Raw genomic sequence first — 26,422 nt, 5'->3', positions numbered from 1 at the left:
TTTATAGAAGCCGCCTAAAAAGGACGAAGAAAAAAAGTTAGTTTTGCATTATTTTTTTTTATAAATACAGAGTCTGTCATATCCAAATATATTAAGGCATATTTTAAGATCTAGTGGCCCATTTAACGCAGTGCTTCAGTGAGATAATCATAGTCTCACCTGGGCTTGCAAAATCAAAAATACTATGAAAACATGAAGAGAGACAAAGATTTTAAGATCTGACTCCTCAGCTGCAGTTAAACCTAAATTAATTCCAGTTTCCTCTACGTCTATGCTGACAAATAAACTTGCTTCTGTTCTGGGACACCCACATCATATACTACTTGCTTTAAGAAGAGGTATTACAAACCGCGTATTTCAAATGAGGTGGAAAACCAGCCCACCGTCCATTTCATGGGAGGTAAGGTCACATGTTGTATTTGCACAGATACACCAGCTGCTCTACTCACCAGTGTCGGAGCCAGGCAAGGTTCAGGTTCCCTGGTCAGCCCTTCAGGTTCTGCTGGGTACAGTGGGCTTCTCTGGGGAATGAAGAAACAAGCATTTCCTGGATAAACTAAGTACCATGAACTTTAGAAGCTGGAAAATGAATGAAATAATGAAGACAGACTCAAATGATACAACTTACTCCGAGAAACGAGCAAAAAAAAAAACAAAACCAAAAAAACCCCAAAAATAAATTACGCCATTTCTTAATCGTCCTTCACGTGTACTTTCACGCCTATACGTTCTCTGACCTATACACCGTAACACAGCCGAGTGGAATTTCCTTGCCCACAACTCTTAAGTTTATGGAAGACCTGAATTCTCCTGTTAGCTTTTACAGTCTCTGAAAGTTCAAGCTTTTTTCCTCCCTCTCTGACTAGAGTATATTTCTTACACGCGCAGGCACTCTCTCACTCCTTAATCCTTATTTTTCTGGATAACTCATTTTCCATTTCCCTCCCACAAGTGAAAAACCAGCCCACTCAAGTTGCAAGTATATCACACCCGACACCCTGTCAGGACCTAACCCGTGTCTCTTTTTCATGATGATCTCAATGCAATAAACAGTCTTTGCGTACGAGCTGCACGTCCGTAGCTACAGCTCTACCTGTACCTACATATACAGGTAGAGAACAACCTCTTCCTACTCCTTCTTTAAGTTTTACATTACTCCAGCTGAAAGTTCACCAGCAGTCACCCACCCCTGGCACTCTCTGTATCTTCACGTCCTTCCTTTCAGCACAGAAGTGCCCGGCTATAACACATGAAGAACAGCTCGCTCAGCTGCACAGGACGTTTGCTTTGTGCTGCTCCTAGGAAGCGGACAGACAGCACCGCACACCAGGGAACCAGTACAGCTACCGGCTGTGCATGGAGCTGGAAGTTAGGTCAGTATTTGTGGAGTCAAGCCTTGGCTTTTGCCAAGCGCAACAAAACCCCAAGGTCTGCAGTTCCTCCCAGAATCAGGTCCTTCTTATCCACTGCAAACCATACACAGAAGTTTGGAAGGTGTAAATGACTACACTGTGCTGCATTCCTATGACAAACTCCTGCGGTGCCCTCTGACGCCTGCCTTCCTGTTCTGTGAAAGGCTGTAATAAAAGCCTTTTTCTGTATGAAATCGTTAAAAAAAAACAAAAAAGACACATCACCTAACACCAGTTTAGCCAACCAAAAACCTGCAGATTAGAAGTATCTACACTCCCTGAGTAACAGCAGATATAAACCAAAGAAAATACAGTATCTCAAAGAAAAATAAATACACACTGTGGAGAACAGAAGAGATAAGAGGCACGGGAATGACCATAAATGACACGGGGAGGTCCAGCTCTGTTCTGTGCAAGGTAACACAGCAAAACCCAATCTGGATTAAGACTTGTAAAGTGGATTTTTCAAGCCTCATTCTTCCTCCTTATTTCACCTCCAATTACTCAGATTAAAAGGCAGTTGACTTCCGGAAACTTGCACATGCCACCGTAGAGAAAGCAACAAGCCGTCCCACAGCGGGCCCCGCCGGACTGCGGGAGCACTGACCACCGCGGGGAAACGCTCCGCTCCGGGGAGGGGAGGGGCAAACGAGGAAGGTACCTGCTGCTTGGGCTGCGATGCCGCCTCCCAGCGTCAAGGTCTCAACGCCGAAGCGAGGTTTGTGGCTGAGCCCGGCATCGAGCGGCGAAGATCGCTGCTCACGCCCGGACAGCGGCCGTACAGCGCGGGCGCCGGGCAGCTGCACTGCGGAGCCCCGCGGTTGAGCATGGCGCTTCACCGATTAGCCCCCAAAACTCGGGATGCCCGTTCGTTAACGACGAGGGGCGCTGAACCCCCGAGGGCGGTCTCTGCGCCCTCCGGCCACTCTCCGCCGACTGACCGACACCGGCGACGCGCAGGGGCCGCCCGAGGGGCCCCGCCAACCACACGCCACAGCGGTGCCGACCCCACAGCAACGCTCCTCTCCGCAGGGCCGAGGGGCGGCAGCGCAGCGATGCCCGGCACCGCCTGCCCCGCCGTAACCGCGCCGGGGCCCGCCGAGCTCCGCGGCCCTCTCCCCGCCCCCCTTCCTTCCCCCGGCGGCGCCCTGAGGCGACGGCCTCGCTCCCCCGCGCACCTCGCGAGCCGTCCCGCGCATTCCCCCCCCCCCCGCCTGCCCGCGGGTAGCCCTGGTAACCGCACCTGCGAACGGTCGCCACACTCCCTTCCGGCTTGTGCCGCTCCCGCCGCTTCCGGACACGCGCTTCCGCTGCCGGGCGAGAGGGACAGCGTCGCCATAGAGTTATAGCGGGGCAGCGCCAGACTCACCTGGCCGCCATCTTGGGGGGGGGGGGGGCTCTTGGTGGGCGGTGGTTCCGCTCTCTCCTGCTGCCACTCTGCGCGGGGCTCAGCCGGCAGGTGGGAGGGCCATGTGGGGCGGGACATCCCGCCTTCCTCTCAGGGCCCCCTTCCCGGCACCGCCTCTGGCGCCGCAAAGCCCGGAGCCCTTCTCAGCTCACAGCGCACATCGCCGCGTCGCGCCGCGCTGCAGCGAGGGCCAGAGTGGCGTTAAGCGGCGTCCTGCGCGACCGCGGAGCGGCAGCCCCGGCAAAGCGGCAGGCGGAGCGCGGGCACGTTTCGGGCGTGCTGCCTGTCGGCGCCCAAACCCGGCGGTGAGCGTGGCCCGGACGGAGCCGCCGCGGTTCTTCAGCCGCACTCGCTGGAGCCGGTGGCTCCCAAAAGCCGCGTTTAGTCCGACCTGCGAGCGGGGCCCCGGGCCGAGCGGGGCAGGCTTGCCATGGGCCTGTCCGGAGAGCCGCGTCCCCGAGGTGACGGCCGTGGCCTAGCCGGGAGTTGCACCCCACGGTGGTCGAGGGCTTAGGGGCAGCGGGTGGGTTCGAGTGCTGCTTCGCTGAAATCCCACTCCCTTCAGTGGCCTCATGGCAAGGTCGTCTTTGTCACACACACCCGCACGTATCGTTGCACTGTCACCTGCATCCCAGCCGGGTTGGGTCAGGGAGAGAGCCGTGGGGCTGGTACGTAGGAGTGTGAGGCCAGGGCCAACAGCAGCAATCTTTGCAGAACATCTGTGCCGTCTCAGTTTAAGAAGTAGGTAGCACCAGAGCCAAAGGTGGAATCAATGTTATTTGTTTCATTTTACTGGTACTGTGCACAGCACAGATGCTGTTTCATTTTACTGGTACTGGGCACAGCACAGATGCTTTCACTTGCTCATTTGTTTACAGTGTAAATATGAGGGAAAATGGAAAGCAGCATATGGCAGGTAAAGACCAGTTCTTCTCTATTCATCTTCTCTGTACTTTGTACAGCTCTCCATCAGAACTCCCTCTGAACTGTCCCTTTTCCAGGCCGAAGATGCCAACTCTATTTAGCCATTCTTCACATGCTCTGCGTCTGATTGTCCTTGCCACATCCTCTGAACGCGCCATAGTGTTATTGTCATCTTGTTCAGCCATGGGGGTGGGGGAGCAGAACTGCTTGTTTAATTCAAGAGGTGTTGAGCCACCGTAAGGCTGGGAGTCCAGCCAGACAAAGTATCTTTGACAAGGGTAAGGATGGTGTCCCAAGGGTCAAGCCACAGGACAGGTCTCAAGCCCTGATCAATGGTCACCGTGAAGAGCAGTGTCCCTCTGGAACAAACCTAGCCGCTGTCCATGCCCAAAGCTTCCTCAGCAGTTGTTCACAGAGTTGTTCACGACACAAACCTGAAGGGCTGAATTAGGGATTACTCAGATGTGATTCTGTAATTTCAAGCTTTTCTTTCTGGCTTAATTTTAAAATACTATTAAAACTGAAAACAACGGTTGTCTGTCTGACTTCATCTCTGAGCCTCAAGGCACAACGACCTAAATGAGAACAATGTCATGGATAATAGTGGCATTCCAAGGTATGCATAATCAAACAGGAGGCAGCCCCAGACCAGCATTGTCTCAGGGTTGTAACGTGCATTGTCACCAAGGTTTGAGGGTTTTTTGATTTATTTTTTCCCCTCTGTCCCAGTGAGTACCAAATATTTATGCCAGAGAGAACAGGGGTTGGAGTCAGGTATTCCTGGATGCAGTGTTTATGTACAAAGTCCCTTTTCCCTGAACGCAGCAGGCACACGGCAGCAAAACCTTCTGTCCCACGGGGCCAGCCCCGTGTCAGGCCAGCAGTCACCACCTGCCTCACGCTCTGTGAAGCAACTCCTGACTTCAAGGTGCTGCTTTACACGCTGGAGTTTAGAAAGAAGCAGCGAGAAGCAAACCTCACACCGAGACATACCGGCAGAATTATTTCCGAGTACGTATCTTATACCTCGGTGCTGGTAGGGCGGAATTCCCCGCGCGGAGGGCCGGCTTGGGCCTGGGCAGGGCAGGGCAGGGCAGGGGCGGCTGGGCAGCCCTGCCTGCGGCACTGGCTGGGGGTTCAGGCCGCGGAGCCAACAGCAGGGCGGCAGGACTGGGGTTGCCTGTCGGGGGCGGTCGTGCGCCCGGAGCTGGCCGAGAGCGCGGGCCCAGCCCCGGGGCGGTGCGCCCTGGTGGCTGGCCCCGCCCACGCCGCGTTTCCCAGGAAACCCCACGGCTTACAGCCAATAGCGCGCCCCAGCGAGGCACCGCCGTTCCTGCCTCTCGCGAGACCTTTGCTCGCGTGGGCGTGAACTACCTCTCCCAGCAGGCCCGCGGGGTGACGCTACCGTAGCCAATGGGGCGGGGGAGCGCTGGGGTGGGTGGGGCCGACCGGGGCCAATCCGCCGTGGGCAGCTACGGCGCCGGAAGCGGAGCTCGGTTCTCGGCAGTGGTGTCTCGGCGGCGGCTGCCGCGGGCCGTCCTGGAGCACAGGTAACGACCCCGGGCGCCGCGCTCGGCACCGCCTCGCTCCGGGGGCCAAGGCCGGCTCCGGAGAAGGGCTGCGGGTGGGGGGAGCCCTCTCCTGGCGGCAGCGCTGCAAAGCGGGGCAAGCGGCTGAGGCGGTGGCGGCGGCGAGGAGAGGGGAGAGGGGCGGGGCCTTGCACGGCGGCAGGACCGGGGTGGGAGGGCGGGAAGGGCTGGGGGGAGGGCCGGGCCGGGCGCTGCGGGCCACGCTCGGTGCGGGCAGGAGCGGCCCCGGCCGCCGCCTCGTTCCCGGGAACATCCGGGCCTTACGGCCCTTCACGGCGGCACGGCAGGGCGGTTACGGGCGGCCCTCATTGGCCAGCACCGCCCTCCCCGCTATTGGCTCGCCGCCTCGTGAGGTCATTAGTATGGTCGCTCCTCACTGGCTGCAGAGCCCTGTGCTGGATTGGCTGGTGTGGCGGGGGCGCGCCGCTTTGGCGCAGGGTTGGCAGTGCAGCTAGCGCCGCGCCCAATGAGCGGGGCGGGAGAGGGGGGCGGTGCCGGGTGGGGGCGGGGAGTGGCGGGCGCCGGTAGCATGACGTGTTATTACGCAACATAACGGTCGGCGGTGCCCGCAGGTGGACATGAGCTCGCAGCAGTTCCCCCGCTCGGGCGCGCCGCCCGCCGGACTGGGACCAGCACCGCCCCCTATCCCCAGTAGCGGCTCCGCCGGGCTCATCGCCCCCGTCGCCACAGGTAACAGGCTCCGGGCCCCGCAGGGAACGCACCCTGTCTCAGCCTCCACCGGCGGCTGCCTGTTCCAGAGGCGGGGGGGATGCTGGTGTCCCCGCGCCGACCGTTCTCCTCTGTCCCCGGCTTCTCCAGCGGCCGCAGGTGGTGTGCAGGGCCGGGGGTACCCTGAGTGCTGGGCAGGAGGCGTGGGATGGCCCCGCGGGCGTGTGGCAGCCAGCCCAAAAGCTGCCTCGAGCACGAATGGGAAGAACAACGTGGAAACCAGTTTAGTTGCTGACTCTGACAAGAGACGTCAGGGCAGAGTGGTTCCTTTGGTCCTTCTAAGTGTGTTTGCGCAGCTGCCTGTGCCCCTCAAGTCGTCCTCTGCCTCGGTTTAGCAGAAGCAATGAGTGAACAGAGGAACATCTCATGTAGCTGAAAATGGGTTGGGAGCCCTGATTCTAGTTACTACTGTTCCTGCCAACATTACAGGTTTTCAGTGCGCTACCAGAAGTGGCTGGGTGGGGAGCAGCTTCATTTTCAGGAGGCTTTTATACATGTTTTTCAGCTTGAGATGCAGATACATAATGCATTGAACGAAGACTTTTTAATGCTGCCTGTTTGATGTGGGACTTTATGGCAGTTACTTAGACAATTATGTATTTTTTCACTTGAAAGAAAAATTGGTCAATCTTTGTTTGAAGACAGTGTTTAGATGGACTTTTCTAGATGACCCTGGGTTGCTTGGCATTACGGGGCACATCAGTTCTGAGGGGAACCGGCAGAAGCAGTGCCAGAGTTCCTAGGGTTTTCATCATTGGAATATGTTTAATTGGAAGGGTGCATTTCTTTTATTTAGGCTGTTTCTGACATCACTTGTCTGACACAGTGTGTGACCAGTGCGAACTTGTTAATCTTTTTAGCCTTTTACTCAGAGTTCCCTTTTTCTTTTTTTTCTTTTTTTTGCAGCGAGTGACGAGCCTAGTCGCGACTCAGAAGTTGCTCCTAGAGAGCACATTGGCCCTGGCAGCTCTATACAACCTCGAGAAGAAAAGCAGGAACCAGTGGTGGTTCGGCCATATCCACAGGTTCAGATGTTGACGCAGCACCACCCTGTCCAGTCTGGTGCCCCTGTGACAGTGACAACACCACCAGCGCATTTGACTCCGGCTGTGCCACTTTCCTTTACAGACGGACTTATGAAGGTAACGAGAAGGGTTCATGATTCATAAGGAGAAAAGATACAATCTATATCACGAATTAGACTGTTGAGCAAAAATAAATTACACTGAAAACTTCGCTGGTTTTGTTTCTTAAGCTTGGCTTGCGTGCTTCTACTGACTGTACGCTGCCTTGTGTGTTTAGCTGTTCTGTATGATACTCTGAGGACTTCATAGTATCGCAGAATTATTTTTGAGAAGAGTGATTTCGATCAGTTCCTGAAATCTTCCTTTTTCTCTGAAGGACTGAATGAGCGTATCAAATAAACTGTTAACACCCAGTGTCTGTAGGGGAATACCATAGCCCTAATAGATTCCACATGTGACTCATGCTGTATGTTAGAAGCTGGATATTTCCACTACAAAAGATGCCCTTTCTTTGTCCCAAATGAAAATGGAATAGCTCTAAATGAGCAATAGCCTTCCTCTCCGAATACTTAACCATATATATCCTTGCACAAAGCTGACTTTCTCGCCAGGCTTTGACCCCCCAAAATTATTTCTGCTTCAATATTGAGCCCTCATTTGGAGTTGCCAATGTTTCTGTGTTTGTATTTCTTGTAGCCTCCATTGAAGCCCACCATGCCCAGCCGGCCCATTGCTCCTGCTCCACCCTCTACTCTCTCGGCTCCCACAAAGGTTCCTGGGCAAGTTACAGTGACCATGGAAAGCAACATACCACAGGCTCCAACGATTCCTGTGGCAACAATCAGCGGGCAGCAGGTCTGGTGTTTTAGTTGTGTTTTTTTCCTGTTCTAGCTCGCTGCACGGTCAGATCAATACTAACATTGGTACGACTGAGGTGGGCTCTTGCAGCAGGAGGGAAGGTAAGAGAGAGCAGGCTTCCCTGTTCAGTGGCCACTGGTGGTTGGTTCATCTCTGCTTGGAGCATTAAACCTCAGACACAGTCATCACTAGCTCTTCAGAAAGCTGCTGATTTGTTATAATCATCCAACTGACATAGCTCAGTGAGTCTGTGAGAGCAGAGCCATATCCAAAAGCTGCTATGTAGCTGAGTCTTTCCTTAAAAGCTCCTGCTGTTTCAGTGTCACTTAGAGAATTTCTAGTGTAGACAAACTGCTGGGATTCATCGCTGCAGTGTTCCTGAGCTCTCCTGGGAGCAGATCAGAAGAGACCAGTGAACAGTTCATGGTTTTGCGGTGTATTTTTATTAACCCACTAGTGACAAAATTTGAGGGGTGTAGATAATGCTTTAGAAATTTTTTTCCCCTCTGACTTTTGAGGGCAGAGCCAGTCCTTGTGATTTGAAACGAGTTTGCCAGAACACTCATCACTGAACCTTTGAAGTATCAGGGTTTTGATGTAAAGTGCCTTTGGATGGATTTGAGTTAGGCTGGCTAAGGATGTGCAGCAGTTTCAGTGGATTTTTATCTTTATTCATGTCCCTGGGAAGTCCAGAATTATAAGAAAATAGAATTAATTAGTTGCGGTGTTTGCCAGGTTCCCACCATTCTCTCAACTTCACTGGAGTGGTGGTAGAATCTATGCCTTAAGTGTCACTAATGGTGGAAGGGCCATCTCTGGTTGATATATGGGTGACTGCTGGCTGACTGTCACCAGTGTACCAACCAGAATAACAGATCAGTGAAACGGGTAAATGTTTACATCTTCCACACACAATGTCAGCAGGGTCTGTAACTTTGTCCTGTAGAAACATCTGCCTCTTTCTCCACTCAACTTGTAATGCATGCAGCCTTTGTACAGCAAGCATTTTTACAAAATCTCTCTTTTGTCTTTGGGACTTGGATATGGTAATAGTGTGGTCGTTAGTTCTTGTCAAGATTGTTGATAGTTTGTTCTGTGTTTTGTTATTTCTTTAACTCTGCAGGGGCATCCTAGTAACTTGCATCATATCATGGCTACCAATGTGCAGATGTCTATCATCAGAAGTAGTGCTCCTGGGCCTCCGCTGCACATTGGAGCTTCTCACCTACCCCGAGGTAAAGATCTAGTTGTGCTATCCCTGCCTCCTGTTCATGGCCTCTGAGGGGAGGTGCATCTAGCCTTCCCCTCTAAAATTCTCCTGACTGCTAACACTGCTAATATTTCAGCTGGTAAAACTGTTAGCACGAATAGGTGACTGCTGGCCTCCTCTGTTGCCTTCAGCTATTTAAGGCAGGACTCTGACAGCGTTTAAAATGCAGGCAGATACCAGCATGTCTGTTATTCTAGTTCTGTGCTGTTAAAACAGTGAACACCTTCAAGAAAAAATACATGCTAATATAGACTGACCTGGCCTGCAAAATGTCATGTATGTTCTTAGTAGCAAATGTTGATCACCTGTGACAGTGGCACCCGTGTGCACTAAGTGCCTGCAAACTGCATGGTTTCTTTTTCCTTCTTGCTCTTTTTCTCTCAGATTGAATATTAACTTTTGAGGTAATAATTTCAGTTAGACTTCTACAGAAGCGCTGCAGTCTAGTCCATCAAACGATTTCAAAGCTATTTGCCTTCTACTGTGATTTCTTATGATCAGGAGACAGCAAACAGTAGAGATATTAATCAAATTGCAGGCTTTAAAGGTTCTTTTGGTTGTTTGGGTTTTCTTCTGTTGCATGTGTATTTTTCTTCTGAACTTTGTCAGGTGCAGTGAGACGATTGTTGGTATCAGGTGACTTATTTACACATTAGCCCTGTAATCAAACTGAATTACTTCTGCTGACTTCCATAGCTTGGAATAGAAAAAAACTGGATTTGCAATATAAGGTTATTGTATGGGAATAAGAAGTATTAATAAAGCAAATTCATTTAAAATAATACCTACCTTTTCCCACATACTGTTGTGAATCTTACATGTATTTGCTGCAAGCCTTACTTTTAAACCAATGTCACCTGAATTGACGTGTGTGTGAAACACTTCAAAACTACAGCTAATGTCAGAGTCTGTCTCATGTCATAGTGGAGCCATTTGGGTGCACAGTGTTTTAACACACTTGGTTTATTTCCCAGGTGCAGCGGCTGCTGCAGTGATGTCCAGTTCTAAAGTAACTACAGTCCTGAGACCAGCTTCACAGTTGCCAAACGCAGCTACAGCTCAGCCAGCAGTTCAGCACATCATTCATCAGCCAATCCAGGCAGGTAGCAGGCAGGCAGCTCTGCAGACCACTGACCACCAGCTCCAAAGTTTTCTTGGCACTGACTTGTAATATATAACCCATAATTGTGTATTTACCTGGCAGAGGCTCCTGTCAGCTCTCTTCCAGTTCTGTTTCTTGGGTACCAATTTCTAATAGCAAGTCGTGAAATAGTTGCATTAGTCCTGTGGTTTTATTTCCTTTGTAGACTTGATGCCAGAATTTGGGTTTTTAACTGTCTCCAAAGTGCTTAGAAACTGGGAAGAAGATTTAGTTTGAATATACTCAAATTTTAAAGTTTGAAAAGTCTGGTGCAGTATGCTCATGTTGATTTATTCTTAACTATTAAGAATTGGCATAGAATTAAAAAAAAAAAAAATCTGATTTTAATACATTTCTGTATATCTCAGCTTATGTACACGTACAAGAAGATTGTAGATATCATCTCACTGCAATAATACTAGTGTTCAAGGTTAGGATGAAGGGTTAAACATCTTTATTTGTGCTTTCAGTTAGGATCCCAAGGTAATTGCCTTTGGCTTCCTGGATATACTTGCATCAGGGTTTCTTTTCATTCTGAAGGGAACTGACATTTGCTTTTTTTCCTAAACACCTTCAAGGGATCTGGTCTTTTGTTGTTAACTTTGTTGGTTACTAATTCCTGTGATGTACCTGCTTTGAAAACCAGGACAGATGTGCTCAGGAGCTTGCAGATCAATTCAGAAAGACTGGAAATGTCTTAGAATGCCAAAACTTAGTGATTAAGATTTAGGAAAACCAGTTTTAGCTAAGTAATTTTTAGTTGTTATAACCAGTTTTAGCTAAGAAATTGAGAATTTCTTTTCTGAATGTGTCTCTCTTTGACTTGTTTTTATAGTCTCGTCCTCCTGTGACAACTTCAAGCACTATTCCTCCTGCTGTGGTGGCAACTGTCTCGGCCACAAGAGCTCAGTCCCCTGTTATAACTACAACAGCAGCACATGCTACAGAGTCAACCCTCAGGTAAAGATGCTTTGAAATCTACAGTGCTCTGACTTCACAGAGGCTGCAGGAAGGGGAAACATACGTGTTAATCATCCAGAGCTGATAATCCTCTAGATGTGGGATGATATAATACATAAATAGTAATGCCTGTTGACTGCAAATGCTTTCAGTTCTGTGGATAAAAATTACTGTAATGTGAATTCTTGCTCTGTGCTCCGAGAAGGAAAGACCTTAGTGAACCAGTTTTGAAGTCCTGCTTCAAAGAGTTTCTGTTGCAGGAACTTGTGGCTAATTTGGCACATCTTTCTTTACGAAGACGCAGTGAAAAATGACACATGCTGGGAGAAAACACATGAATGTTGAAAAGCATCCTTGACAAGAAAGTCTCTCTCATGAACTGGTAGAAGTTATTGGTGTCTGCCCTCCTAGTTGGGTACAGAGGGCAGATGAGGACAGAACAGTGTAGGTCAAACTTCTTATGCTGCTTTACTATGTGCTTGATAGCAGTGCTGCTTTCGCAGAGGAGGAGACCAAGGCCTGATGTGTGTCCCTGCATGTTACCTTTCATATTGAGTATCTGCATGGTTATCTTCATTACTATTTTTCTTTCTCTCCAGTCGACCCACCCTGTCTATCCAGCAGCACCCACCTTCTGCAGCTATTAGTATTCAGCGGCCTGCACAGCCGAGGGATACGGCTACTCGGATTACACTACCGTCTCACCCAGCTATAGGAACACAGAAGCCACAGCTGCACACCATGGCTCAGGTAAACTGCAAGAAGAAAAAAAACAAAACCAAAACCAAACCAAAACAAACCCAAAAAACCGAAACAACAACAACAACAAAAAACACCAACAAACACAGCCCTCTTGCTTCTTCTAGACATCCTCTTGTTCATATTTTGAAGGCTAAGATTGAATTTGGGAAAAAAGTTAGTATTAGGTTAGAAATTCATGTTCTTTGCAGTCAATGCAACATGATCCATACCGAGTATGTATTTTAAATGTACTAGTCTCTTAACTTGAAGATTTTCTTTTCTTTTCATAGAAAACAATTTTCAGTACTGGTACTCCAGTGGCAGCAGCAACAGTGGCACCTATTTTGGCAACGAATACCATTGCTTCAGCAACCACAGCTGGTGAGTATTCATAACACTGTTGTGGGAGAGTTATGGGGTGTGGGTTTTGTTTCTGCTTTTTATTGGTTTTCCTCTTAGAAGGTGGAAACTGATTACTTTTGACAAATTATTTATTGTAAAGACTGCATTTGGAAGTGCATGAGCAGACTTCAGGAGAGAAATTACTTCTTCAGGGAGATTGTCTGGGTTGGGGCTTTTGCCCTCTTTATTTGGATGTAGATATACTGGTGTGATAGGGCTCCACAAAAAGATCTTGTATGGTGGGTTTTTTTCCTTTAGGTTCTGTGTCTCACACCCAAGCGCCTACAAGCACAATTGTCACCATGACGATGCCCTCCCATTCTTCCCATGCTACAGCTGTCACAACCTCAAACATCCCAGTTGGTGAGTGACTTCAGTTTTAAGAAGAGTATGTAACTGTTTGTTCGATTTTTCTGTTTATGCTAACAGTGTTTGTGCATACTAGCAAATTAAAGAGGGGAAGAAAACCAGTTCAAGCTGGGAGAAAACAATTAACAGGTCTGCTGTGGCATAACTTTTTTTAATATCAGGAAGAAAAGGATGTTCTAGGAAGAATAAGTAGTAAAATGGCTCGTTAACTTACTCAATTGAATTTTTAGATAAACTTGGGCATTTTGGCATTTCAGAACCCTTGCATATACTAGAAGTTGTATATGCTTGGTGATAGAGTATGGTTTTCATAGTTGATTTAGTAAGTTCCTTCCTGTGCTTGAGGCATTAGATATAGCCTAGTGGAGTTTCATTAGTGTGTTCGTTTGGAGGTAAAACACTAGGGTCTAATGATGGGAATTTTATTTGCCTGGATGTGGAATCTGTCCGAGATGTTTCCTACAGAACTGCATACATTTGCTTTTGTTCATCTCTGTTTTCCTGCTGACCTCCTTCTTGTAATATCTTTCCCTGACACAAATTTTCCAAGGAGTGAAGTTATATCTCCATACATCAGTGTTTCCTGTAAAGCTTTTGTAGGTGTGTTGTTGTTTTGTTGGGTGGTGGTTTTTTCTTTTCTTGGCCTCTGTCTATTTATATTTGTCTGCCTTGATCTCGTTTCCCTTGATCTCTGTCAAGTTCCACAGATTAACTTCGATAAATAAATTATTGACCATGGAAATGATTGGGCTGATCCTAAAAAAAAAAAATAATTAGTTTGAGCACTGGAGTAACTTACTCTGTTAGCAAGAAGTATAATTTATATATGCATTTATAATATCCATCTATTCTGGTATCAACTGATGAAAAATGCTTCATTTCTTTTGTTCTTTCTGCCTGTTGAGGAAACCTGTCATCACTGGGGATAGGAAATCATCTGGGGATGGGGTGGGTTTGTTTAGGTTGAGGGGAAAGGGAGTAGTATTGGGCTTTTTGCCAGGAGAATTAATCTTGCCTTTGCAGTGTTTACCAACTCTTCCTTTGACTGTCAACTGATCACATGTTTGTCTTTATGCAGCTAAAGTGGTTCCTCAGCAAATCACACATACTTCTCCCCGGATCCAGTCTGATTACACAGCAGAGAGGAGTAATCTCATACCCCTGTCTAGTCACCGGGCATCTCCAAACCCAGTAGCAATGGAAACCAGAAATGACAACAGGTAGGGAGATAACAGCTCTGTGAATGAGTGTGTGTGTAAGCACATTTTGAGTGCCTTGCTGCTTTTCTAGGTTCTGATATGCTGGAAATAATGTATTTTTTAAAAACTGGGGCAGGGGGGATTTGGTAGTTTTTAATTAATCATAATTGAGGTACTTGATAGCTTACGACAGATGGGATTACAAAACTCAGGAAGTGGCCCAAAGGCAGGGATTGAAGATGAACTGTTGAAATGGTGTGTCTAAAACTTGCTGTCCTTGATGCCTGTAGGCAGTCGGTGCCTGTCCAGTTCCAGTATTTCTTGCCAACATACCCGCCCTCCGCCTATCCTTTGACTGCACACACCTATACCCCCATCACCAGCTCAGTGTCCACCATTCGCCAATATCCAGGTAAGACCAGCTGCTTTGTTTGGTTGTTTGCTTATGTACGAGCTTTAGCGATGGGAGAAGCTAAGAGGCTTTTATGCTTGATTCTGACTATTTGTCACAAAAAGTCTTTGACGACTTGTTGGCTGAGGGGAAAACTCATGGGCAAGGGGTATTGAACTACTTCAGAGGCCTACTAAATGCAGCTAATGAGTTTTCTCGGGAGTTTCATGTTTGGTGTCCAAGGTTTTGCATCTCTATAAGTAAAAGTTTTTGAGTCTACAAATCAAAACAGTTCAACTCCTCCAAACCAAACCAGCTCTTCCATGCATTTTCATTCCCTGGTGTTCTGACAAGCCCCTTTTAATCTCTTCCACATGAGTTTACAGTTTGAGAGAGAAACCTGAACCAAAAATGGAAGAAATAAGCTGCATTGCACACTTTTGCATTAGTGTTCCATTTAAAAGAATGGAGCAATTAATGTGTTTGAACTGTTGCAGTAATTTGCAGACAATCAAAAATTATGTACCCACATAGTCAACCCAAACTTGTGTCATTCTGTGACAAAATTTGGAGCACTTCTAGCTTACTGAGTGTTTTAGGACTGTTCTGTCTGTAGTAATTTCCACAATCCAAACGGTAGGAATATGCATGATTTGGATTTTCATGGAATATCTGTGCCTGCTGGCAGCCTGTTACCCTTGAGCAGTATAGAGGGAATTTGGAAGGACTTGGCAGAGCCAATTTGTTGAATGGGAAAGGGAGTTGATGAGTTGTGCACAGGGTATTGATGAGTTGCTGGGGCCTGTTCTTTCTGTCATTGAAATTCCAGTGAAAAGTTGCAAGTCTTGACTGTTAAGTGACGTCAGGATTTGAGGTGGGCTTCAGGATGATTAAATGACTCACAAGAGGGACAGGTGAGCTTCTTTTGTGCCTTCCTGCACTTTGGCTGAAGGTTTTAAAGGAGAATGTGCAGGTCAGTGGTGGTACTTGGTGTTGGCAGCTGTGCTTGAGGAGTCATTACAGAGCCCCTGAGAGAACACGATTGCACATGGTCAGCAGTTCCAGTTTTGGTAGCGTATTGGGGTGGTGGTAGGATAATGCTAATTTTTAAAAAAGCAGAGGTAGGTTCTTCAGCAGGAGCTCGTTGCAGAGACAATTTGCTTGTTAAATAGACTTGAAGCATCAGTTGAAGGTACTAATTATGGCAATAACTGGTGAAACTCAAAGCAGAAGATTCAAGGTATCAGGAGGGACATGTACCTGTGCTGAGCACAGCCAGGTAAGGGCTTAGATAAAAGAGGAGATTTATAAAAAGTGAGACAGAGTTAATGCAGAATTTTGTGGAAGAACATTGACTTTGGCTTTCCAAATGCTGGTCGTGTTTTACATAGTCTCCAAAAAGGATTTTGTTGGATAGAAAGTTCTGCAACAAGAGTGTTTCACACAAGGTGTTCCTCCAAGAGAATTAATAATACTTTATGCAGAAGCCCTTTTCAGGGACCTGGTGACAATTTCAGGTTTTTGAGAGCTGTTTTTAGAGTGTCTTGTCAGCACAAGAACTTGATCGAAATCCTGTGACAATGACAAAAACAGCTTGTTCTGCGATGAGAGGGCTCTCCATTGTTAGCAAGCAAGTCCATTGTTTGCAAGTTTGCACTTGCATTCTGCGTGTGGCTGCAGAAATCATGGTACTGTTCTGTAAAGACTGGAAATCTGGAGATCCAGGAACTGCAGGTAGTCTAACAGTATTGTTAAGTGCTGCCTGGGAGAAGTGCAATATGCAGTATGGTGGATCTGGAAAGATGGAATTGTAGTTGCTTAGAGCTGTAAATTCAGCTAAATGAACTGAACTTCTTAGAATAGGTGCTTCATTGGGAATGTTGTTCTGCCACAAAAAAATTTCGTGTTCATTTGAGCTATGGGATCCAGCTTATAATTGCAAGTCCTGTTCTGAGCCAGATAAGATTGTACTCAACTTCAGAACAGTTTGTCCACTTGTGCTAAGGAAAACATCCTTTTTTTTTTTTTTTTTAATGATTACGTGGCTGGGGAAAGGGGATGAGGAAGTAAGCCCTGTCTTAAGGTCCCTAACGCTTGAGTCTCCGCTTTCTCTGCTTGCTTTTGTACAGTCAAAGGTTTGGAGTTTTTGATTGATGTAATGATATGCTCTGTGGAAAGACTGTCTTTTGAAAAGAAATGGCTTAAGCTTCCGATTTCTTTCTTTTTTTTTTTTTTTTTAAGCAGAGAAAATGCCAAGTATTGGTACTTACAAGCATTGTAAAATAAGATAGCGAGCAAAAGTAGTGCACAGCTTTCTGAGACTGGAAGCTGGGTACAGAAATGTAATTTGGGTCTAACTAAAAGTAGAGTTAAACTTGATCTCTCTCTTGTTGCAATTTGAAATAGAAAATGGAATGGAAATAAACAGTAATGCTTAATCTGGCCTCTCCATTCTCAAATTCGCTACTGCAACAAGCAGGCTGGCAAATTAATTTTTCAAAGCAAAATAGTCTTTGAAACTAAGTATTTGAGTGAGAGGTGCTGGGGGAACTGAGGTGACCCACTAGGTAGGTGTGACGAGGTGTCTGTGTTGCTGCTCCAGTTTCAGCCCAGGCGCCCAACTCGGCCATCACAGCTCAGACTGGTGTCGGAGTGGCCTCCACTGTCCACCTCAACCCCATGCAGCTGATGACTGTAGATGCGTCTCATGCCCGTCACATCCAGGGCATCCAGCCAGCACCCATCAGCGCGCAGGGGATCCAGCCAGCACCAATCAGTGCCCAGGGCATTCAGCCAGCACCAATTGGGACGCAAGGACTTCATCCTGCTGCACCAATTGGCACGCAGGGACTGCAGCCAGCACCAATCAGTGCTCAGCAGCCCCAAGCCGACACTAAGACTTCAGGTAAGAGCAACCCGCAAAGTCCATGCTTTGTACCTAGTCAGAGCAGCTGAACTTCTGTCTGACAAATTTGGCTTTTTTTTTTTTTTTTCTTTTTACTCTAATGATCTTGTAGTCTCTGTAGTCCAGAAGTGGACACTAAATACATTCATACACATATTCTCCCAGCAAATATTTTTTACCTACTGGGTGGAGTGTGTGGGTAGCTTTGAATGGGTTACTTCAGTGGAAAAGACTGGTAGTGCCTGAGCTTAAACAACTCTCTTCAGTAAGGCCTTGCAGGAAAAGTCATTTACAAGTATATGTTGTTCTCTGAACTGTTCCAGCTATGCATTAGATCACATTAGCAATTAAATACAGCCAGGTTCCTTGAGCAGTTGGTAACCTGATCTTGGACTGTGATAGAAACCATCTTCCATTAAACCATCATCATTGGTCTGATGAAATCCCAACAACTTACTGAAGAAATGGGAGATGGCAACCAAGAGAATATGCTGTTGCAAAGCTGGCAGACATATTGCGTGGTGACCTCCAGACTGCTTGAATGCTCTGCATCGGTTAGTTGGCCAAACAGGCTTTGGCAAAAGGTCAGAACATTTCCTTACAAGTGGCATGTGTTGCCATGTGGGCTCTACCAGGAGTGTTGCTCTGTTGACCCAGTTGTGTTGGTGATCTCCCTAGTGATTTCTGCTTTTTCCATTTCTTCTGGAAAAGATTATTTCCCTAGCAGCAGTTGTTAGGCAGGAGGTAGTTTCCATCTTCCCTGCAGAAGGTTCAGTGATCAGATTGCTTGTAGCAAAGGTATTGCTTACAAAAGCACTGCAGTTAAAGACTGAGAGAGTCAAGGAAGCATGGACATGTGCTCTGCAAACACCTGCCTTGTCATCAGATTTCCTTAAGTAACTCTGCTGCTTTTTCCTCTCTGTATCTGTTCCTCTCTCTGCTGTGTCCATGTCCGTCCTTCCCAGCAGTAGTCTTGGCAGATGGAGCCACGATTGTAGCCAATCCTATTAGCAACACATTCAACACAGCTTCTGCAGCAACTACGGTTGTGCAAACCCATAGCCAGAGTGCCAGTGTGCCAGCCCAGGGCTCTTCCCCGCGCCCAAGCATCCTCCGGAAGAAACCAACCACAGATGGGTGAGTAGAATTGAAGATGACATGTGAGTGACACTTGGGTGCAGTCTAGCCCGGTGTCAATCTAGCCCAGCTAAATGGAATCATTTCAGTGGAGATAAGAAAACTTCTAGCAGGTATTCCATCAGCAGCAGTTGTGAGTGATCTGTGAAACACACTTTTCTTCCCCAAGGGTAGGATATAGTTTTCTCATGCTGTCAGTAATACAATGAGAGGAAGGACAGTTTGTCTCCTAGCTCTTGAAAGTGACCTTTTGAGGGAAAGTGGATTTGAGGCTTTCTTGCTTAATGTAATATTATGTATACAAATAAATAATGTAATAATGTAATATAATGTAATATCATGATCTACTAAAATTAGAATTCTGTGCTTTGTCTTCAGTGCTTTTCTTGGAAGAATATGTGGATGAGTAGAAAGAATAGGAGTAGTACCCTGCTGTGAAATCTGATTAGGAAAAAGGGAGGGAGTAACTTAAACTCTTAAAATATTTTTATGTTGTCTAATTTTAAATGCCTGAATAAAGAGGCAAGAGACAGCTTTAGTATTAACAATGCATTTCCTCCTGACTAATGACTGAAAACGTTTGGAACTGATGCGTCCTGTAAGACTAAAATTGCGTATATTTTTCATTTGGATGGAAACCTTTTTTAAGCCAGAGAAGCTGCAGGCTGTAAAACTGAAATTAAAGAAGCAGAGGTAGATCACTAAAGAATGTTTCCATTTGAGAGGTTGATTATTTTGGACAATTTGACTTCCAGCCCCACAGGTGACTGAATAGTCTCTAAAATACTTTTCTGTATTCAGCCCTGTGCTGCTTAACATCCACATTCAGGACCTGAGGTCTTGGAGTCAAGCTTTGACACAGTCTAGTCCAACTAAATGAAGCAGATGCCTGTCTGAGCACTGTTTAGTTCCAGATGATATGCTCAGTCTTGAAACTGAAGTGGAGAACAGTGGCATGGCCAGACCTCCCTTTGTCCACTGTTGGAGCCTCGCAGTCTCAGTAAGATGCTCTGACTGGCAGGATGAATGTAAAGCTGGCATTCTTGGAGAAGCCCTAAATGGGGGTGAGTCTAGGCCAGACCAACTTACGTTTTGTCTTTAAAGAAAGTAAAACATAACATGTAATTTGAAAAGTAAAATGAGACTCTCTCTGTAGTGAATCAGTTGTACTGAAGACAGAGTGCAGTGATACAGCTGTAACTCCTGTCATGGTCTGGGCAAGAGAGGCTTGATTCCTTTGTATCAGGGAGGTGGAATCTTGGATCTGTCTGTCTCTTACAGGCTAGCAGTCCGGAAAAGCTTAATTCCACCTCAGCCACCTGAAGTAGCTAGCACGCGTGTTGAGAGTACTATGCGGAGCACATCTGGATCACCAAGACCTGCTGGGTAAGACTTTAGGACACAACCAACTGCATCATGATAGTTCCATTATATTTGTTTGGTTTATATTCTTTGGCTGTTGGAGCATTTTCCTCTCGTTTGGGAAACTTAATCTATTCTGAATTTGTCAGTGTGACAACTTTGGACAGACTTGACTAGTTCTGCTGTTGTGAAGCTGAGGCAGTAACATTTTAAAAGATGCGGTTATGAGCTTTCATAGAAACAGACAAAAAAACCCTCTGCTGTTGTAAAGGGTAGGCCTTGAAATTTTTTTCTGTAGTGCTTGGAAATTAATACTGAAGAAAGGTACCTGAAGCTTTACCCTGCTTCAGTTGAGTTCAGTGGCTTTACCATTAACTGTTAGCCACAGTGGGAGCTCTTGCAAACAGAGGATGGGGGGCCGTACAGCTTTGGGTAAAAGTTCCTCGTGTCTGCATTGTGAAAATGTCTTGATCCTTTTACAAGTATTTTGAAGTTACCTGGAATTAGTCATGAGATTTGCTTGTTACAGTGAGTGGAAGAAAATAGCATCTATAATAAATACAAAGGATTAGAAAGGGAGCGGAGGAGGAAATGTAACTGGGATGTCACCTTCTCTTGTTAAACACGTTACTGAGCCACGTGTTACTTGCGGGTGCAGGAAAAACTGGATAGTGTGAGTCCAGCTTGGCTCATTTGCTTTGTGCTAGGTAGTCATGACAGAGATGCAGTTAACTTCAGTTTGTTTTGCTTTTTTTACGTTACAGTGCCAAGCCAAAACCTGAAATTCATGTGTCCATGGCTACTCCAGTCACTGTGTCTATGGAGGCAGTGTCTAATCAAGGCGGCGAGCAGCCCACCATTGCAGTCCCCCCTACCTCCCAGCAGCCCCCCTCTGCCATTCCAACAATCATTGCAGCAGCCAGTCCCACTTCGCAGCCTGCAGCAGCACTGTCCACTATTCCAGGAGCTGTCCCAGCCGCTCCACCAACTTCTACCACAATTGTGGCAGCACCCGCTCCTCCATCAACCATGAGCGGTGCCTTGTCAGCAGTGCTGGGTCCTGCAGTACCGGAGATAAAAATCAAAGAGGAAGTGGAGCCTATGGACATAATGCGACCAGTATCTGGTAAGTGGTTGTTAATCATCAGGTTGCTGCTTTTGTTGAAATAGTGGAGAAAATGGGAGGATTTCACACATGCATTCTGAAAATGCAATTGCATCTCTTTCATGATAGCACAGAACAGCAGTCAAAGGGTTCCCATATGCCTTGTTACTCAAAGTTCTTTGCCTTCTCCCTAATCTACCATGAAATCACTTGTTACTGTGATTGCTTTGTCATGTTCAAATGATCCAACTCTAAAGTCGGTGTGAATTCCTTGCTTAAAATGCACACACTCAGCAGCAGCACCGATATATTATGGATCAGTTAATTTTAGCTTTCTCCAAGTCCTACTGTTTGGGTCAGAGGGCCTTTCTTTTATGTGAAGAATTAGTGACCAGAGTAGGACTTCATAGGGCCCTCTTGGGACTCATGGCTATTTTTCTCTAGAACTTTTCAAAATATTCAGTATGTTGTCTTGCTTACTCAGCTTGGCCATAGTTGCTATCAGGTGGCATGATCAGTAAAATTGAGATCCTAACAGATCTCAAGTCAGGCACTATACAGCGGCAAAATGATACAAATGCATTTCACATTTGTAAGTATCAGAGTTCTGGTTTAGTTGTTGGTTTTATCACTCTCCTTAAAGCTGTATGTTGTCCTGTGATGGAAGCAGCTGCTTGCTACAGATGTGTCTGGAGCACAGGCAGACAGTGTTAAGCTCCTCAGGGTTCTTATGTCTCTTACTGGCAATTGTGGGTATGCCAAATTGTCAAGAGATCCCATCCCAGGAATTTTTTGCTGCAGCCTTAGTCACAGCTGATTGAGCTTTTCCCTCCGAATGTCAAGGAGTTCCCTCAAGCTGTCTGCCGCTCTACTGCCCAACTTCAGAGGTGTATTGGTTGGCACAGTAACCTACTGGTATGGTGGTGCTGACTTGGCAGTACAAGTAGACTCTTGCAAGGAGAGTACTGTGGTCCCGATTTGATTGCATATGATGCTTTACTTCTATTAGAAGAGGAAAGGGACTTGCTTGCTATTGGCTGTGGTCCATGCTGGTGTACATGCAGATATCTTTAGCACGGATTCCTTTTTGTAGCATTAAACTAACATAAGCTTCAAATATGAAGGAACTGAGGGACAATTGTCTCTGCTCTCATTCTTTATACTTTTGTATATGAAACTAAACATCTTAGTGTATAGGCTTGTCCTAGCAATTGCTGCTGGCTTAAGATCTGGCCTTCTACACAGATGGAGCTGAAGTGCTCATACACTTCACATTCCTCACAATGTGCTGAAACAGGAACTGCTGCTGTTAGTGTGTTTACTCAAACCATCAGCAGCATAAAGGTCTCTTCCACTTTCTTTTCTCTCAGCAGTCCCTCCTTTGACTACAAGTACTGTATCTCCGTCTTTGGCATTGCTGGCCAACAACCTTTCAATGCCTCCAAGTGATTTGCCACCTGGTGCCTCCCCAAGGAAGAAACCCCGTAAGCAGCAGCACATCATCTCCACAGAGGAGGGGGACATGATGGAAACAAACAGCACTGATGATGAGAAATCCACCGCCAAAAGTTTGCTGGTGAAGGCAGAGAAGCGAAAGTCTCCTCCAAAGGAGTATATAGGTAATGTCATCTTTGATGTCTCTCTTTCCTGTTCAAGTGTCTGTATTTTCTCTTCCGTTTGTTTCTCAGAGAAGGTGCTCTGTCATTCTCCCAGTTCCTAAATATAGATAATACAGAATCCAAGTATCTGTTTCTCAGCATTTTCTGTATAGCGATGTTCAGGGAAAATTGCCTTTCTCGACAGAGCATCCTTTTGTATGAGGTAGGGCTTACTGATCTTGTGCTGCAGTTATTGTGTCATGCTGATCTCCTACTTTCACCTACTTAATGATGATAACACGCTTCTCCCTGGATCCTTTTCTAGATGAGGAAGGTGTAAGATATGTCCCTGTGCGTCCAAGGCCGCCTATCACATTGCTCCGACATTATCGCAATCCTTGGAAAGCTGCTTACCACCACTTTCAGAGATACAGTGATGTCCGAGTAAAAGGTCAGTCTGCTGCTTGTGGTTGGACAGTTTCATTCATGCGGGACAAACTGCTTCACCGTACCAGTTAAGGTGTCTCAGGAGCATTCTTAGCTAGCTGGTGTCGATAAGCAATCCCACAAAAAGATTTTGATTGCAATTTGGAAAACAAGGGTTGATCCAGTGAGCTAATGACTTTTGTTGGCTAGATGTTGCCTAAATCCCTTCTACTGTCAAGGTAAAGGAGGAAAGAAGGGAAGGACACTACAAAGAATTAGCTAGAATTCTGTAAAAGAAAAAAAGTACCATTTTTTGAGGAATCTATTTACGTACAGTGACAGAAACTTACCAAAAGTAATCCTTAAAGAATTGACGTGCTGTGGTAATATGCTACAGTTCAGTTTTCTGATTTTTCTTACTGCCTAACAAACTTGCCAGTTTAATCAAAAACATTCTAGATTTAGGTAACCAGTCTTCTCAACTAAGAAATGGGCTTTTAAAGAAGATTTTTTTTTTTTTTTTTTTTAACATGAGGAAAATAGAGAACAGATACTGGTTTTTAGGCTTTTTAGCTAGTATCTTAGAAATTTTAAGCGGATTAGGTTTTCACAACTGTGTAAATAGAACAAGGAGGGAGCAGATATGTATTTCAGTGGTAAAGGATGGACCTTTTTACTTTTTCATTCAGGGTGTTTGAAACACTGAGCACTACAGTCTTTAAATAGGGAAAAAATGGGATATAATATAATTTTTCTGGAGGTACAGATAGCCTGTTAATAAGCAAGAGCAGTGGCCAGATACGTGGCAGATGGGTAGCTGTTTTCCTGTCTGAATCAAAACATTGCTCATTCTTATCTATTAGGATGTATGGAGAGCAGGATTTAGGTTAATGTTTTTGTTTGAGAGGCTGGTGAACTCCTGAAATTTGAATATCATCTCTTTGTTTTTCCTGGTGACAGAAGAGAAGAAGGCTATGCTACAGGAGATTGCCAATCAGAAGGGCGTATCCTGCCGGGCACAGGGGTGGAAGGTCCATCTCTGTGCGGCACAGCTACTACAGCTGGTAGGTGAATGGGCCTTGCAAGCTTCCTAGGACGTGGGGGTACACGGAGTTGTGTAAGACAGGAGGATGTCTTTACAAATTCAGTACGTGGTCATCTGACATTGGGATACCATAAAGGAGCTGGTGTGTAGTGCCCAAAGGGAGTGGGACATGCTTTCCCCTTTCTCAGGAATGTGGCGTAAGTAGCTTGGAAACTTAAGAGTGTTGATTTTGATCCAGACATAAGAGCTGATGTATTTTGTACAGATGATCAAAATTGGCAACTCCCTCCTGCTGATGCACAGGTCTGAAGAAGCGTCTGTTTGGGATGGTGCGGCTGATCTGAGGAGGCAGCACTGATCCACATTCCTGGATGCTTCTGTTTCAGGTTGGGGGTGAGGTAGGTGCTCTGCATTCTAGCACCAAACTCCCCAAAACCTCTGCATTCCTGGAATAGTATTGTGAGAAATAGGGGAAACAGTTCTGGTTAGGATCCATGTTTGTTCAGAAGTGGAGCAATCCTGTAAATAGGATGTTAGTAACAATGGTAGTGCCACACTCCGTGTCAGAGGCTCCATCTTCTGAACTACTAACACAAGCAGCTGAGAGGGGAACAGATTATCATCTTCTCTGTGTAGCTTTCTTAATGTGGGCGAATGTTTTCTGGCCTAGTAGCGAACCTTCTCATGAAGTGCTAATGTCTTTTAGACAAACCTGGAGCATGATGTGTACGAGAGACTGACTGCCCTGCAGGAGGGACTCATTCCAAAGAAGAAGGCAGCAACCGATGATGACTTGCATCGAATCAATGAACTGATACAGGTAGGTTCCTGTGCCCTCTCACCCCAGCAGAACTGCTTTACCCTTAATTACAAAACATCCTACTGCAGTTAGTAAGAGCTAAAGCTGGCTTACAAAAAAATCATGTAGGTACACTTCCTGTGTTTCCAGTGTCATGAGTTACAAGTGGTATTAGGAAAAGGTACTAGACTGGATAGTCTGCTGTTAGTGACACCAGTGTTTCATTTCAGGGGAATATGCAGAGGTGTAAACTTGTGATGGATCAAATCAATGAGGCTCGAGACTCCATGCTAAAGGTCCTGGATCACAAGGATCGTGTTTTGAAGCTTTTGAACAAGAATGGAACTGTCAAGAAAGTATCCAAATTAAAGCGGAAGGAAAAGGTCTAAAGCCAGAATGACTCTGGAAATGGAGAACATGTACAGAATGGAGTTGAACCTTTTTGTAGTTTGGGTTTGTTTCTAAGCAGAGTATCTGAATAAAAAGGATGAGTTTAGGGAACAGATGGCAACAGATGGACATGTGAAGCCTGGTGACCTGAAGGGATTGTCACTGATCTGTCATAATGAACAAAGATTCTCTCAGGCTCATCCCTTTTTAGAGTCTTTCCAGTCCCATTTGTTTAACCCTTCTGATGTGTCAGTGCCTACTAATTGGAATGAGTGGTGCACTGTGTGGTGGACAGAGCTCTCCTCCTGTTCTGCAGCTTAGGGGCAAATGTACACAAGGTGTGCATACACCTGTAATGCAGGAGGTTCTGCAGGGGGCGCCAGGAGGCTGACATACAGGTATCGACCCAAACAGCAGCCACGCTTCAAAGCATTGAAAATTACATGGCTTTCAGTTACCCCATTCCGTTCTTGTTCTTCTGACCTTCCAGTGTCTGAAGTAGTCTTCTTAAACCAGTGCCACTGCACTAGAAGATCTGTCTCATTCAGAATCTCCAATGGCTTGGAAGTCCTAGCTGTCAAAAAACAAAACAAAGCAAACAAAAGGAGGGGAAAAAAAAAAAAAAAAAAAAGGAAAAAAGTGTGGGGGAAATCATTTCAAAGTGATTTTGTAGTGTCTCTGTGTGTGTGTCTATGTTGGTGCTCTGGAATACTTGTTTTGAAGCACCTCTTGCAACAGAGGACTTCCTGTAGCTGGTGTAATGTTAATTGTATGTACCACATACATCCTGAAAACATTAATAAAGGACTTGGAGGTTTTTGTATGTGAGCAGTTTGTATACTTTTATACTAGTGAAACTATTTAATCTGTAAACTCAAAACCAAGTTAAAGCCTTGAAAGAAGCCTTTTGGGGAGAAGAAACAATGTTGGAAAGTAGTCAGCTTCTTGTGCTGCAGAGGGAAGGATAACTTAATTCACATTTCAGCTCCTAAAGGTGCGGTATGGACAACCCCCCATGCATTTGTGCATTTAACTGTAATTTCTTTAGAAAGGTGCCAAATCATTTTTAGTCTCCTCAGCAGGAGGCTTCAGTTTCATTTAAGTAATTCTGTTCTAAGAATACTTCTTTTCCTTATGCAGTTATAGGGCTGTTATCTTGACTTTATTCAGAACTGAGTGGTTTCAGAAGTTAAATGAGAAAACATGGTATTTAATTCCGTATTTCTCACTTTTTAAC

At 46.0% G+C, this 26,422-nt stretch overlaps 1 protein-coding gene across 5 annotated transcripts; it reads left to right on the top strand.

Moving 5' to 3' along the window:
- Positions 1 to 5,911: 5,911 nt before the first annotated feature.
- On the top strand, positions 5,912 to 26,008 carry SAP130 (Sin3A associated protein 130). 5 transcript variants are annotated; one of them, XM_009955569.2, is made up of 20 exons: positions 5,912 to 6,023; positions 6,969 to 7,204; positions 7,784 to 7,942; positions 9,069 to 9,180; positions 10,190 to 10,314; positions 11,192 to 11,316; positions 11,916 to 12,066; positions 12,348 to 12,438; positions 12,718 to 12,822; positions 13,907 to 14,048; positions 14,318 to 14,439; positions 17,021 to 17,323; positions 18,292 to 18,460; positions 19,742 to 19,846; positions 20,587 to 20,948; positions 22,298 to 22,546; positions 22,851 to 22,976; positions 23,912 to 24,015; positions 24,703 to 24,816; positions 25,026 to 26,008. In XM_009955569.2, the coding sequence occupies exons 1-20, from the start codon at positions 5,912 to 5,914 to the stop codon at positions 25,182 to 25,184; spliced, it is 3,171 nt and encodes a 1,056-aa protein (XP_009953871.1). In that variant the 3' UTR covers positions 25,185 to 26,008. The 5 variants fall into 5 exon arrangements, with proteins under 5 accessions (XP_009953871.1, XP_086324843.1, XP_086324841.1 ...); XM_086468717.1 differs by having other exon boundaries at positions 18,289 to 18,460; XM_086468715.1 differs by lacking the exon at positions 19,742 to 19,846.
- Positions 26,009 to 26,422: the final 414 nt, after the last annotated feature.

Source organism: Leptosomus discolor, chromosome 7 (assembly GCF_034619465.1).
Source record: "Leptosomus discolor isolate bLepDis1 chromosome 7, bLepDis1.hap2, whole genome shotgun sequence".
Taxonomy (NCBI): domain Eukaryota; kingdom Metazoa; phylum Chordata; class Aves; order Leptosomiformes; family Leptosomidae; genus Leptosomus; species Leptosomus discolor.
Note: the sequence above shows the minus strand (reverse complement) of the source record. Positions and strands in the feature narration are given on the sequence as shown.